General features: G+C 40.1%; 1 protein-coding gene and 1 non-coding gene across 3 annotated transcripts; one reads left to right on the plus strand and one right to left on the minus strand.

Moving 5' to 3' along the window:
• Positions 1-9324: 9324 nt before the first annotated feature.
• LOC113175906 (Z30 small nucleolar RNA) lies at positions 9325-9421 on the plus strand. The gene has a single exon (XR_003300014.1). It is a non-coding gene; the product is annotated as a Z30 small nucleolar RNA (small nucleolar RNA).
• Positions 9422-10382: 961 nt separating this feature from the next.
• Positions 10383-14442, minus strand: Pex12 (peroxisomal biogenesis factor 12). Of its 2 annotated transcripts, XM_026380256.2 has the most exons (4): positions 14185-14442; positions 13614-13891; positions 12768-13321; positions 10383-11617 (listed from the first exon to the last, which is right to left on the minus strand). In XM_026380256.2, the coding sequence occupies exons 2-4, from the start codon at positions 13737-13739 to the stop codon at positions 11218-11220; spliced, it is 1080 nt and encodes a 359-aa protein (XP_026236041.2). In that variant the 5' UTR covers positions 13740-13891; positions 14185-14442; the 3' UTR covers positions 10383-11217. The 2 variants fall into 2 exon arrangements, with proteins under 2 accessions (XP_026236041.2, XP_026236040.2); XM_026380255.2 differs by having other exon boundaries at positions 13614-14442.
• Positions 14443-15730: the final 1288 nt, after the last annotated feature.

Raw genomic sequence — 15730 nt, forward strand, 5'->3', positions numbered from 1 at the left:
ATTAGGTTCTTCCTTGTTACCTTCTCACCTCCTTCATGCAAAACCAGAATCAACCTGAGGAACTTCTATTTAGTCTATGAACCTCTCTTATAAGCACCTGTAAATGTGGAATTTTATGGTTTCTTAGGGAAATTTCTCATGACACTATATTCATATCATAGAATCACAGCAGTTTGGAAGGACTTTCAAGATCTTCCAATTCGACCATCCAACTGATTCTTAAATTCCTTCTGTAATATTCCCAACTCCCAACAAATTGCAATTCAACAACTATTTGAATACCTCCAAGGACTAGAAATGCATTATGTTTAAAAGTAGTCCATTCTATTTTCTGACAGCTCTGTTAGACATAGCTTCCTTATTTTCAGCTGCAATTTGTCTCTCATAACTTTCACTGCTGGGACCCATAGCATGAGTCTCACTGAGTTTGAACTAGCAGACCCTATAGTTGTTTTACAACTCCCAGTCTCATTGATGTTACTTAGAAGCTGATAACAACCATGAAATGTCAGCTTTCTGAGATTCTAGGTCCATTTGAATATCTTTCCACATTTCCCAGAATTTCTCATTCATTTCCCTTTACAAGTTTCTCCTTAGTTACTATTATACTAAATCCTTCATGCTCTCAGACATAAACTTCAACTAAAATAAGATAAATGAGATTTTAAAAACTAGTTTTTTACCTGATGCTCCTCTGTTTGCTCTTGATGCTTCAGTTACACATCTGGCTTCAGTCTGAATGTTTGCCTTCTGCCGTGGCCTCTGTGGCCCTGTGATATCAGCCTGGGAGAAGCAGGAACTCTGCCAGACTCCCCCAGTCTTCATAACATTGACCCACTGAGGAAGACTGATAAGGACTCAAGAAGAGCCTATGTCAGGGCAGATCAGCAGGCCACAGGCTGACCTCAAAGAGTGAATCAGGTCCTTGTTGTGGGGGAAATTCAGGGGTTTTCAAGTGAGTAGCCAAAGTTAAATGTACAACCTCTAAGTGAATGAGCATCAGTTCCACACACCAGACAAGCATCTTTCACCCTGGTTGATTTTGTTGCCAAGTTCTATATTTATTTTAAATTAGGCTGCTCTGTACATTTTCATTGTGTGCAATATTAACTTATTTCATTATCTTCAAAATTTCTTGGTTCTATTCTACTTACTTCTCTTTCTCTTTGATAAGACCCGGCCTAGTAAAATGCACACAGATGGGGAGCTGGTTTCCCCTGCCCTGAAGGATCATAGATAGTTTTTCATTTAATTTCTCTTTTTTTCCCTTTCTTTTCTTCAACTGTACTGTAATTTTTTAAAATGGTTCACAATAAGCATGAATCATTTTTATAATTAAAAAAAAACAAAGAATTGAGATTCAGGTATCTCATTTGGGGATGTTGATTGAACTGGTTCAATTTTCTTGTAATAGGCTAAATAATGGTTTCCCCTTATTGTCCTTGCTATGAATTGGTAAATGTTACCTTATAAAGAAACATGGTCTTGGCAGATGTGATTAAAGATCTTGAGATGGGGAAATGGAGATTATCCTGGATTACCTGGTGGATCCTAAATATTGTCATAAGTGTCCTCATAAGAGAGAGATGGAGAGTTGATATATGCAAGACAGGAACAGGCAATGTGATAATAGAGACAAAGAGTGGAGTGATGCATCCACCAGCAAAGGAATGCTGGCAGTCAACAGAAGCTGGAGGAGAGTAGGAATGGATTCTCCTATAGAGTTTTTAGAGAGAGCAGGGCCCCAAAGACACCTTGATTTCAGCCAACTTACACTGATTTTAAAAGATCTGTGAATTTTTTTTTCTCTAAGCCATTAAGTTTGTGGTAATTTGTTTTGGCATCCAGGAAACTAAACACTTCTCTCTCCATATCAAACCAGCCAAACAGTTCTATTTTTCTGCTTCAATTTGTTTACAATGAAGTCACATTCGTACATAGGTCTCTGGACATGCTTATTTTATTTTATCTGATCTTTTTTGTTAACTTGAGGTTAGCACCCCTACAAAGTTCTACTTTGTTGGCACTAGTCTTTACTCCATGTTTGGATGAGTGGAGTTTTCAGAACAGGAGACAGAATGGATATTATGGCATATGATTAGCTAAGAAGCATGGTAAGTTTTTAAAGCCTGCTCTCAGCTTCAAATTTAATGACTTTTTTTTTCAACTTTAACTCATTTTCTGAATTCAGTCTCACTTCAGTCCTACTACCTATCTTCATTCTCAATCTCCTGCACTGAAATCTTCTGCAATTATTTACTTTTAGAAGGGTAAAAATGATTACCACTTACTAGAAATGTTCTTCCTCGATGCAAGGGACCTTTCTGGGAGCTGTACACACTACATGGAAGTGCTGGGCTTCAAAACCAAATCTAATTCAAATGATCCTACTCCTGTTTCAGCATTTCAGGTGTGGGCTTCTGGGTTGCTTGACAGCCTTCAGAATCAGAAGTTTCCCTAAGTACCTTCTCTTTTCCTTCCCAGTCAACCAGAGGAACATCATTCCATCTGGAGAACAGTGAACTGGATTGTTGCTCCCTCCTTACTCTCCTGCAGTGCAATGTAGAGGGTCAAATCAGCCAAAGGGGGTATAATGTGGACAATGAGAAAAAGGCTTTCTTTGCCTTCTTCAAAGCTCCATAGTTAAGTCTTCTGGAAATGAATGTCAGGCTAGGAGCCATTCACATACTGACTTTGATATCTCCTTTTAAAAAATATTTATTTTTTTAGTTGTAGTTGGACACGATACCTTTATTTTATTTATTTATTTTTATGTGGTGCTGAGGATTGAACCCAGGACCTCACATGTGTTAGGCAAGCGCTCTACCACTGAGCCACAACCCCAGCCCAATACTGGCTTTGATATCTCTAAATCAAATGTTCCTGATATAAAACAACTTGAAATCAACAGCTTGGATAGTGCTTTTTTCCCTTGGTCTTGAGAAAATTATCTGGCCATGCTATATTATCAAACTCACTAAAACCAGAACACCCAATTTGTTTAATATGTGTCTATTCACTAATTATTTAGGTTTATCAGCAAAGATTGTTATGCACAGCCTGTATATTCATCAAAAAGAAACTGTCAAATACCTGCTGAAGAGGAAGAGTTGGTTCCTAACTACCAGGTACCTCCATCTCACCATCAATTCTTTCAGAGAGATGACTGTGGAGAAAACAGTGACCAAGAACAACAGTCTTGGCTCCATAATGCCACCACCTGACTCTGTTAGAAAACTTTTATTCAATCAGCTGTTTTGAGATACACAGGGTATTCAAACCCTAGTCCTGCTACATTCTAGCTACGTTAAGCTAATCTAAGCCTTAGGACATTTCCATGTAAATTGGAGATAATAATAGTGCTTCTGCACAGAGTACTTGTGAGAATTAAGTCACACAATACATAAAAAGAGTCTGGCATGGTGCCAGACATATAATGTCAGTTTTTCATTCAAGCATCAATTATTGAGTGATTACTATGTTCCAAACATGATGCTGTGCTCTGGGGATACATGCCAAAATAAAAACTGCCATTTAGTGACTGCCTCATTTGGACCAAATATGCAACTTTCATTCTTTCATATGATTCTCATAACAATTTATAAGACATATTATTTCTATTATCTTATAAATGACAAAATAGTTCAGCAAGATAAATAAAGCTCAAGATTACTTATCTAGTAAGTAACAGAACTGGGATTTGAACACTGGTCTACCTAAATCCAAAGCCCATCTACTATCATTCTGCCACATACTGATAGCTGAAAAATAAGACACAAGTCCTATTCACAACCTAAAAGAGGGAAAACATGTATTAAACAACTCATAATAGTAACTCAATAACATCATCTGAGGATTCTGTGTACTAGGCATTGTGCTTATTCATCTTATGGCATCTTTGTGGGGAAGATGCTGTTATCACCCTCTTATTCTCATTACAGACAGGAAAACTGAAGAACCGAGTTTAAGTTGCATGTGCATGACCAACGCAGTCTAGAGCCACTCTAGAGCTAGCAATATATGAGCAGTGTACACTGGGTATTCTGAGAAGTGACAATAACTATGACAATAAATATACTTGTGAGAATCAGAAAAGATTTCCCAAATGACATGTGTGCACTGGAACCTGTAAGGAAGGAAGCACTAGGTTGAGAAAAAAGATAAGATTTAGAAAGTACAAGAGAGGTTCTGGATGGTTCTGGTACAGAAGCCATTTTGTTTTCCTCCATTGCCCATCACTGTCTGACACTCATTGCAATCTTCATTCGCCTTTCCTTTGTCACCACTCCTTTTCAACTGCTAGTCTTATTTAGGCTCTTCTTAGCTTTCACCTTGAGATGCCTTCCCCTTCTTTCACTCTTTAGTCCCCTCTAAACTAAACACAGTTGCAGATTGAGTTTCCTTAAGTACAACCCTGATCACCCAACTCCTTGTCCTCTGAAATCTTTAATTCTCCAACTTTCTCCAGAATATCTTTTTCCAGAAAAATCTTAAATTCTCCTACTTTCTCAATAATAATAATAATAATAATAATAATAATAATAATAATGTGTGCCACCACGTCCGCCTTAACTCACAGAATTTTGAGAAGCACCTATCAACTACATAGCCAACTAGCTAATACCCTTAGCAAAGACTTAGCCCATTTTTCTCCTACCACTTTTATTTAACACTAACATTGGTTCTTAAATTTTGGTGTGAATCAGAATCACCCCTGGAGCCTTTATTAAAAATACACATGATTGGACTGAACCCTAGAACTGATTGGACAGATGGACATCATTACCCCTAAGTACATGTATGAAGACATGAATCGTGTGACTCTACTTTGTGTACCACCAGAGCTATGAAAAATTGTGCTCTATATGTGTAATAAGAATTGTAATGCATTCTGCTGTCACATATAACTAATTAAATTTTTAAAAATATTTTTTAAAAAAGCATGGTTGGATACTCTTGGTTGGGTGCCAGGCACACTGTTTTTTGTTGTTATTGTTGTTGTTTACTTTTTACGTTGGAGGATATCTGTATTGCTGATAGGTGTTTCTAACTCAGAGAATTTTATTTATTTATGTATGTATGTATGTATGTATGTATTTATTTATTTATTTATTTATTGGGTACTTGTATGTATGTATGTATGTATGTATTTATTTATTTATTGGGTACCGGGTAGAGATACATAGGGTGTTCAAATCCTAGTCCTGATTGAACTCAGGGGGATTTTGCCACTGAGCCGCATCCTCAGCCTTTTTTATTTTTGATACAGGATTTCACTAAGTTGTTTAGGGCTTGGCTAAATTGATCAGGCTGGCTTTGAACTTGGAATCCTCCTGCCTCAGCCTCTTGGGTTGCTGGGATTACAGGTGTGCGCCACCTGCCCGGCTTAACTCATAGAATTTTGAGAAGCACCTATCAACTTTATCAAAATTTGTTAAACTCGCTTTCTCAGCTAATTCGGAGTTTAAATCTTTCTTTCTCCCAGAACCTCCTAATCCTCAAATATCAGCCATCCTTCAAGACCCAGAAGAAATGCCACCCCTCCCAGGCAGGTCTTTCCCGCTTGCCTTCCCACGACTTTTGCATTTAGCTGCACTTTTCTTTTGACATCTTTCTTTCTTTCTTTCTTTCTTTTTTTCCTTTGAAAGTGTCCAAAAGCCCGGCCACCCAACGAGTTCTCCCTGGACAGGGAAGGACACCCTCATCTGTTGGACCCACCGCAATCCCTAGTCTCCGGTGGGAACCTGAGAAGAGCACAGTAATTACTGGGGTGTGGGATCAAAGTCTAAATCAGTAGTTCTTCCTGCAAGCCTAGGGCACACATACTCCACCACCTCCCATGAGGCTCTTCCCCGGTGTTAAACGTCAAGACACACGCAAAATTATTCGGCCTAACAGTGGCCTCGAGATCCGAGGACAGGGAATTGTATCGGGGTAAAAATTGCAGGGAGACTAGAGGCGACGAAGAGAGGGGACCGAATAGATGCCTCCACCACCTTGTCAGTCCTATCGCTGGCGTTTGCCTCGGTCTCCAATTGGCTGCTCTTCTGGTCAGCCCCGCCTTACGCTCACCCACGTGACGTATGAACGCCCCGGGATTGGTTGTCTAACGAGGGGCCGCGCTGGGCTGTGGGATGCGGACCCAGGAGCTAGGTAGAGGGAAGAGGACGCGGGAAGCAGCCATGGCTGAGGTCGGAGAGTCTGGGGCTTGGCTGCCATCATTCTCCCAGGCGAGGACGTGCCTGCTGAGAGTCTGGATCGTAGGAGGTTTAGGCGTTCGGAAAGCGGGTTGTGGATACCTGCCTGGGCTTTTGATTTGAGCCCTGGCTTCGGTCTTACTCCTGTTTCCCCCCCAAGGACGGCTTCAGTCGTTCTTGGAGTTGGCGGGGTTTGGACCTTAACTTTGAGAAATCTACTGCGTGTAAGCACGGTTGTCCTGCAGAGGGATCTCTTCAGAGCGTGTGAGCTAGAGGGTGGGGGAATGAGGGCTTGGAGATGCTGAGGTGTGGTCCTTACCCACGTGACACATTGGAGGTAAGTCCGCTTTATTAATTATGCTAAGCTTTTATAATCCAGAAGTTTAGGCTTTGGTAGGGTCGGTCGCCCATTGACTGAATTAAACGCTCTTGTATTGAACTCCTTCTAAGTACCCTTTACGGAAACCAGTCCTTATTCTTTAGGAACTCCTAACAGGACTGGTGGGAGAGAGGGGAGAAAACGTAAGTGGATGAGGTGGCAGGGGATGCGTGCTGTGGTGGAAGAAAACGAGAGTCAGAGAAAGGTTTGACTGGGGGAAATAGAAAAGGGGACATTTGAGTAATCCTAAAATCAAACTTAGGGATTCTCCCCATTGAATGGAATAATGGAAGGCACTCCAGTGTAGCAGAGTGTACGTACAGACCAGAGAAATTAGGAAGATTTACCTGTTGGTTATGGCTGGAGCAAAGCTTGAATTCCATGTTAGGAGTCTTTCTGGATCTTAAAACACAACGTAAGATAGGTTCCACAAGATAGTATTCACATGCTTCTGTAATTCAGAGGAAGGACAGATACTTCCTTTTGGATGATGGCTTTATGCAAAGTGTCATTTTGGAGGGTCACAAACTGGAGAGGTGGGATTGCTGTATGGGAAGGATTTCTACTAAGGGAAATAAGAACTTCCTGCATGGAAGGCACAAGGTCAAACAGCAGATTTAAGAAGAGTATGGGTTGGGTAGACTGTAAAGTACATGTTAGGGTTATGGTATTAAAGATACATCTAGGTCTGTTTTGTTTTGGTTTGGGTGCTGGGGATTGAACTCAGGGCTTCATGCGTGGGTCAGTATTGAAACATGGAGAATGCTAAGCATAGCAGTTTGGGTTTTATTTCTTGGACCATGGGGAATAATTGAATGCTTGAGAGTAATGAAATAATCACACCCCCATATTTTAAGGTTAGTGAGGGTGTATGTTGGATGGGAGAAAAGCTGGAGGCAGTCTGGTCTAGTAGAAGGAACAAAAATCAGGCAGTCATGGGCTGGGGTTGTAGCTCATTGGTAGAGTGCTTGCCTACCACAGGTGAAGCACTGGGTTTGATCCCAGCATCACATAAAAATCAATCAGTCAATCAATCAATAAATAAAGTTATTGTGTCCATCTACAATTAAAAATATATATGATTCAGAGCTCGGAATTCCTCATAGATTTCATGATTTTAGGCAGATTTATTTAAATTAAGCTCTCAGTTCCCCCTCCCCACCATTTCTGACATATTTGTTACACTTGTAAGGGATGAAGAGCTAGCCCATGTTTAACAGGAACCTAGTTAGTTTCTGTCTCCTTATAGGGTTTAGTTGTTGAAAGACGAACATAGATCAAAAGCTGTCAATTTTTAATTATGGAATATCAGTCTATTGACATTTTACAGACAGGAAGTAAGTATATGATCACTCCAGAATTGTAATTCACATATTGACCATATGATGTCAAATGTGTGGAGAAAGTGACTTTGTGATACTGGTATTTTTCTATGTAAGCAATAGTATACAACCAGAATATATCACTTGGAATAAACTAAGTGTAGTCAGCTTTCTCATTCAGAAATTCATTATTCACGTTGTAGATTACTCAGGATTTGCCTTGCTTTATCTTGCCAATGGCCTCCCACATTAGTGAAGGATAGGAACCTGGATGCTATTAGTAGAAAAATAAATCTGATAGTCAGGCCCAGTTTCTCTCTGATGTTAATTTGCTGTAGACTTTTGGCAAATCATAGCCTGAGTCTTGGATTCTTAAATTAGAAGATTCTTGTATAAAAATTTTGTGACTGTATTTTTGTTTGTTTTAGAGAGAGGGTTGACCTCTAATTCCTGACCTCAAGTGATTGGAATTCCTGCCTTAGCCTCTCAGGTAGCTGAGACCACAGGCATGTGTCACCATGTCCAAAAGCATTGTGATTTTTATCTTTCCTGGTAGAATTATAAATTGAATTTTATATTAAATGAACTGGACTTTATAATTTTCTTTTTGGTACCGGGGATTGAACTCAGGGGTACTTGACCACTGAGCCACATCCCTATCTCTATTTTGTATTTTATTTAGAGACAGGGTCTCACTGAGTTGCTTAGTGCCTCGCAGTTGCTGAGGCTGGCTTTGAACTTGTGATCCTCCTGCCTCAGCCTTCTGAGCTACTGGGATTACAGGGGTGGGCCGCAGTGCCCGGCTTGGACTTTATAATTTAGTAAGAAAGTCTTTTCTAAAGCTTCTGCTTTAGAACTATAAATTCTATAGATTTTTTTTTTTTTTTTTTTGGTCCCGGGGATTGAACTCATGGGCATTTAACCGCTGAACCACATCCCCATCCTTTTTTTGTAATTTATTCAAAGACAGGGTCTCAATGAATTGCTTAGGGCCTGGATAAATTGCTGAGACTGGTTTTGAACTCAGTGATCTTCTATCTCAACCTCCCAAGCTGCTGGAATTACAAGCATGTGTCACCACACCCAGCTTATAAATTCTTAACAAACATCCCTGAGATTTTATCATGCATGGAGTCAGGGCTCTTTTAAACAAAACAAAACCAAAAAAAAAAGTGTTTCTGAATGGTAAATGCTTCTCTACTTTCCTCTGCTTCAAAATAAAAAAGTTCCCCCCCAAAACAAAACTTGGTCAAGTTTGCATTTTTGTACAGCAGAGTTACTGAAAGCATAGTAAAGATAAAATATTGGAATCCCATGATTGAAAAATATCTAAAAAGAAACTTGTTTTTCATAGGTAAACGTAAGTTTTCTTGGATGTGTAGAGGGCATTCAGCTGCTTTTAGGTAATACAAGGTGAAATGTAGTGATGCAATGATGAGCGAAGTATAGACTGACCTGGTATTGCCATTGCTTTAATGTTGGCTTTGACCAGGGTATGATCCCTTAATCTTCTCTCTGAGCTGATTCTGGTTGTGGTTTTAGAACACACATGTTCTAGCTTGTTTGGATACTGGTGTTATTATGTATAAGTTTGTTTTTGATAAATGTTTGAATTATTGATACTTTCATATTTCTCTTCTTAGGTTGAGGTGGAAAATCTGGCTTTGAAATCTTCGTGAAGGACTGCATCATTTCAATCCTGAATCTGAATCAGTTCCCTTATTGACTGTATGAAAAATGTTTTCATTAACTGTGTTATTTGTTTGGTAAAACCTTTGAGGTTTTATAAATTAAAAAAAAATATGTACTCTTTTGTGGTATGTAATAATTTTAACATTTTAAAATTCATAGGATTGCTGGGTTCTGTGGTGTACGCCTGTAATCCCACAGCTTGGGAGGCAGGAGGATTGTGGGTTCAAAGCCAGCCTCAGAAAAGTGAGGCACTAAGCAACTCAATGAGACCCTGTCTCTAAATAAAATGTGAAATAGGCAAGGGATGTAGCTCAGTGGTTGAGTGCTCGAGTTCAATCCCAGTACCCCCAAAAAAGAAAAAAATCCATAGGATTTTTCTTAGCTACTCCATTTAGAAATTTAGCAGTAGCATCTTTATGCTATCAGAGAATGTACTTTGAGTTGCTAAAATGAGGAAAGGATAGAAAAACACATATCTCAGCAAAGGCACTTAAATTATTTTTATCCATCCTATTCCATTAATGATTTCTTTAAAAACCCATGTTTTCACCAACCTGCTAATCCAATGGCATAAATTTTCCCATACAGGCTTCAGTGTTTCTATAGCATTTCTGAAACAAGGTATTTCACACAAAGTTGATTCTTGATGTAGGAACAGAGAAATTTTGTTCTAATTATTGGATTACTAAAAAAAAAATTTTAAATGCAAAATTGTAATAATTAATACCAAAATATTTAAGAAGCCAAACATAGTCTGAATGAAAATTTATTTTAAAAACATGTTGAGTAATCTTTTAAGTTTCCACATAATCATGACAGCATGGAATAGTTTTTTGCCAGAAACATTTATTCTTAAAGATTTTTACTTGACTGTTTCATAGAAACTTTAGTAATAACCAGAATAATTCATACGAGTTGAACAAACTATTATCAGCAAGCAGAAGGAGCTTATTGAAAGTTGTTTTTATTACTCACAGTTGGATAACTATGTTATATTATCTTTTCATGGCTTGCTAGCTTTGCTTTCACTTTGAAATTTTCATACTCTATGTAAACTTTTTTTTTTTTCCTATTTTTCTTCGACCACTTTCCCAAGAAAGAGATTATGGCTCATGAAAGAATCTTCAAAGCTGATACACCATAGCAGATTAACAAATGGTTCACAGTATGTGGAGGGAGTTGTTTTGCTCTATAAAGAGCATTTGTGAACTGATAAAAAACTGCCTCACAGGGAGATAAATGCCTTTTCCAAAGAAGTCCTGCTTCCTCACCACCCAAGTATGAGGCCTAACCTGGGGTTTTCTTGAGTGCTTCTGTACCTCTTATTCTTTGAGAAGAAGAAAAGCTTCTGTACTAATTTTTGTCCGTCTCTATATTGAGCCTCATATGCCCTATAATCTTGATTCTCCTAATTTTAACCAGCTTGGTCAACTGTAGAAGGGGTCTAAAGAGCAGGCTAAAAGGATAGGATCAAGTAGGTATGTTTTTTAAACAAAACCATGTTGTTTAAGTTAATATAGTTAATGAATTGGGGCAGAGAAGTATCAGTGCTATATACCATGCTGAAAAACAACCCTGTGGCCTTACAGTGCAATACTTAAGTTATGAGACAAGATGCTAATTCCTTTTAGTTCTCAGGAGAGTACAGTTTAATTAGATGTTGTACTTCTGTTGGATAACCTGTGATGGGACAAGCTTGGTGACTCCTCACATAATTAAACACACAGCGATAACAAAACACATAACCAGAGGTGGCAAGAACAGTATCATTCACCCGGGTTTTACGGCACAGAGGGCACACAGTCTTCATTTTGGGTAAGAGGGGAGAGTCAGAGTTGTAGTCTAGGTGTACAGGTGGTGGTGGGGTAGGCAGTGCAGTTAGTGATTTGATGGTTTCTTGATTTTCAGATGAGTACCACCAATCAAGGAACTGCAGGAAGAATACGCCAACAGAAAGGCCAGTTGAGAGGGATAAGGCAACACCCCCCACAGCTTTCTTCAGAACTGACTTTATCTTCTCACTAACACTGTTAGGAAGAAAACAAGGAGGCAAAGAGAAAAATTGTTTATCTAGTTATAATCATAAAATGACCAAAATATAAATGCAGTTCTGCACTTTTCATCAAAATCTCTTATTTGGGAATTGACTTGTTGCTAGACGGGCATCCTTTCTTCTTAAGGATCTATTCTAAATGATTTCCTCTTTCTGACTCACAGTATGGACTGAACTTTTTTTAATAATAAAAAGTTAAAGTTTTGGAGTTGGGGCTATAGCTCAGCGCTTGCCTCGCACATCAAGGCACTGGGTTCAATCCTCAGTACCATATAAAAATAAATTAGTAAACAAAGATATTGCATCCATCTACAACTAAAATAATATTTAAAAAGAAAAAGTTAAAGTTTTATGTTTTAAGAAAGAAATTAGTAGAGAATTTGATTATGCAGACTTTAGTTGAAGATAGTACATCCAGAAAAAAATAATTTGGGCTGGGGTGGTAGAGCACATGCCTAGCATGTGTGAGGCATTGAGTTCAATCCCCAGTACCACATAAAAATAAATAAGATGTATTGTGTCTACCTACAATAAAAAATGTTTTTTTTTTAAAAAAGAAAATAACAATTCTTTTACAAAAATATCTCAGCATCATTTTATTATACACATACACACAAAGGAACTTGTAGGAGAACACAAGCACTAGCTAGAAGTGATACAATACGATTTAGAATTGTATTGCTTTGCTTGAATCTCAACTCTACCATCTTCTAGTTTTGCAGTGCTCTCCAAGAAGTAAAGGTTTGGTTTCCTCAACTGTTCAATGGAGCAACTGCATTTACTTCATTGGGTTGTGATCAGGCTTAAAAGTGAATGTATGGGGGCAGGGGGCATGCGTGGGGCATTGGGTTCAATCCTCAGCACCACATAAAGGTACAATGAGGATACCGTGTCCATCTGAAAAAAAGGGTGTACATAAAGCAAACACCTAGTCTGGGGCCTAGCATTAAAATGTAATTAGTATGATAGTGCTACCAAGATGGCAGTCCTTGTTTTATGGACACAAGGAATAACTTTTCTATGATTTTATAAAACAAAAATAGACTGAGGGAGGTAAATTTCATAAAAGTGGAATAAGATTTTAGAATTTTTTAAAAGATGTTTTGGGAATGTTAAGGCCTTACCTCCTGGCTGGTTGCTGCATCCTGCCAAATTCAGCTGGTCTGTGCTCCAGAGCTTGTATATCCTGAATTGTCAGTCGACCTAGCCGAACTCCAGCCAGCTTCAGCAGGGGTGAGTGGTGCTGAGCTTTTCCTAGGATGTATTGAAGTTGTTGTACAAGAAACCAACCTTCCCAGGCCATATTAACAAATGGATAGGCTGCCAGAAAGGCTCTGTAAAATCGTTTCCAGTGGGAAGAAGGAGGATGAATGGAATATTCATCCTCTTCTCTCAGGCTGGAGACCAGCTTCTCCAGCTTCACTTTCAGATAGGGAAGAAGAACCAGGAACATAACTGATTTCCAAAGCTGCTTCTTGGGGAGACCCGCGCTGGCCAGTCTCTGCAACCTGGGAGAGTCCCCCATTACAACCCGCTTTAAGCCATAAAAGTTCTCAGAAAATGAGGCACTGGTTTTAGACAAATAGTGCTGCTGAAGCAGAAAATCTAGCAGAGTAAAGATTTCATCAAACCACCTCCAAAAGAAGCCACATTGGGCAGGATTGGATTCTGCAAGAACCTAAAGCAAAAGAAATCAAATGAAATTGTAGTACACAGCTACTATACCATGAATTTACATTTCCTCCTCCCTTTAAATTCTATTTGGCTTAAACAAGTCAACTCCTTTTGGGGTCTAACAATGTCCCTCAAGTGCTAGGTACTGAGTACGGGACTCAATACTGATGGACTAAATATCCATTAGGCCATGAGAAACCAATTATAAACAAATTACTTATTTCAAACCCTAGGCTGTCAAACAATAGTTTGGTATTTTTACCCAATCGTTCCTGACACCTTTCAGAATACCTTACCTTGACCACATGCTGAAGAGCAGGTCTCACTGCTGTCATTAAACTGTCCTGGGCTACCACCTCAAAGATGGATGGCTGGTCATCAGCCACAGAAGCAGTTGTAATGTGCGCTCCGTGCTCAGCCATAGTGTTCTGTGTATATTGGGTTTCACTTTTCCCACAAACTCCCTAGTAAGCATGAACTTTTAAAGAAAGTTTTTATCCAATGGGAGCTGCATGACATCCGGGACTTCAGATTTGTTTTACTGGGAGATTCAACTGAGAGGAAAAGATCTCTTCTGCAGGGGAAGAGTGGACAGTTGTCAAAGTGAGGTTAAGAAGAAAGTTAACTTCCGCGCGCTGTGAAGTGATATGTGGGTAGGGGGCACCTGTCAAATGCTGCACTTTACAGGGCAGAGCGAGACTAGGGACGGGTATGGGCTAAGGAGCGCTGGCCTCTCGACCTGCAGTCCTGGAGCTGCGAATCAGCGCCCCTGTGAGGGCTGAAAACCCAGCCAGCTCTGAGGGATCACAGATGCCACAGCGAGGGCCCGGGACGCAAGGACGGCTCCAGCTGTTGGCTACAAAGTACCCCTGTCGGCGCTCGTCCTTGCTTGCTGACCCCAGGCGAGGCGCAAAGTGCCCACGACGCCACGTTAGAAAGAACGTCTCGGCTTTGCTTTATGACAGAAGCCGCACCCGGAAACAGAAGCCGCAAGGACCCCAGGGACGGCCGGCGGAAGAAAGGCGCTCTAGTCCTGAACGCAGCACTGAAACCGGAACAAGGGTACTCTATGACCTACACCAGGACTTCCGCTTCCGTCTCCTCTTATTTAGGAGGTAATAAGGAGCTTGGTTTTGCAGATGGATTTTCCGCTTTTTTTTTTTTTTTTTTTTTTTAAAGAGAGAGTGAGAGAGGAGAGAGAGAGAGATAGAGAGAGAGAATTTTTAATATTTATTTTTTAGTTCTCGGCAGACACAACATCTTTGTTGGTATGTGGTGCTGAGGATCGAACCCGGGCCGCACGCATGCCAGGCGAGCGCGCTACCGCTTGAGCCACATCTCCAGCCCCCCGCTTTTTGTTTTTTGCTCCCTTAGAAGGCTCTGCCGCTGTGGGAAGCCACCCTTCCGACCCTCTCTGCGCAGGTCTTTCTGACATAGTGTGGCGCCGGGAGGTGGAGCTCCGGCCCCCGCTGCCGAGGCCTGTTTTCCCTGGGGCCAGCGAACCCGGAGGGTAGGGAGAAAGGGAATCTGGAGGTGAGAGGACACTTTTCTTACCCACGTGGCGGGGCTGGTGCTTAATTTATCTTCTGCCGCCTTCGGGAAAGGATTTGAAGCGACCTGGCAGAGAGAGAAGTTCTGGCTTTTTTGCATCCGATTACAAAGAAGGATTACTGGAATGAGAAAGGCCCTCTTGTTCGTCAGAATTTGAGACAATTACTTTTCATCCAAGCTTGACTGTCTCCTAGATGTTACATTTAGTTACATTTCTAGGCACTTTTTATATTAGATGAGAATAGTTTCCTGCCTTCGTACCAGGTAGGAAGTGTATGAATACAGTGCTAAAGCAGAGGGATTCTGATGAATTCTAGGATGAACTGGGGCGCTTTGACACAGGAGGTGCTTGGAGCTTTTCATTTTGTAAAACGAAACTAATGTAAAATATGTAGGCTTTGCAAAGTACAAATTGTATACAACTTTACCACCTTTGAGTCTGATTCGGTTTTATTGGACTTGGATTTAAGAGTTCAACTCCTCCCTTATTATCCCTTCCCTATCTCAGAACTAAAGAGCTAATAATGAGAAGGTATTATTCACTGTGCTAGAGGTAGACAGTAGGTACGCACACTTAGAACCCTCAAAAAACAAAGTTTGGGTTTAGTTTTGTTTCAATCTTAAAAGTTACCTTTAATTATGGTTCTAAAATGTTTTTTACTCCACTAAAATAACTGAGAAAGTCTAGTTGATGTGAGATTTTTTTTATATATTTATTTTTTAATTCTCCGGGGACACAACATCTTTGTTTGTATGTGGTGCTGAGGATCGAACCTGGGCCCCACGCATGCCAGGGGAGCGCGCTACCACTTGAGCCACATCCCCAGCCCATGTGAGATTTTTTTTTAAGGACTAGAAACAA

Source organism: Urocitellus parryii, chromosome 7 (genome assembly GCF_045843805.1).
Source record: "Urocitellus parryii isolate mUroPar1 chromosome 7, mUroPar1.hap1, whole genome shotgun sequence".
In the NCBI taxonomy this organism is placed as follows: domain Eukaryota; kingdom Metazoa; phylum Chordata; class Mammalia; order Rodentia; family Sciuridae; genus Urocitellus; species Urocitellus parryii.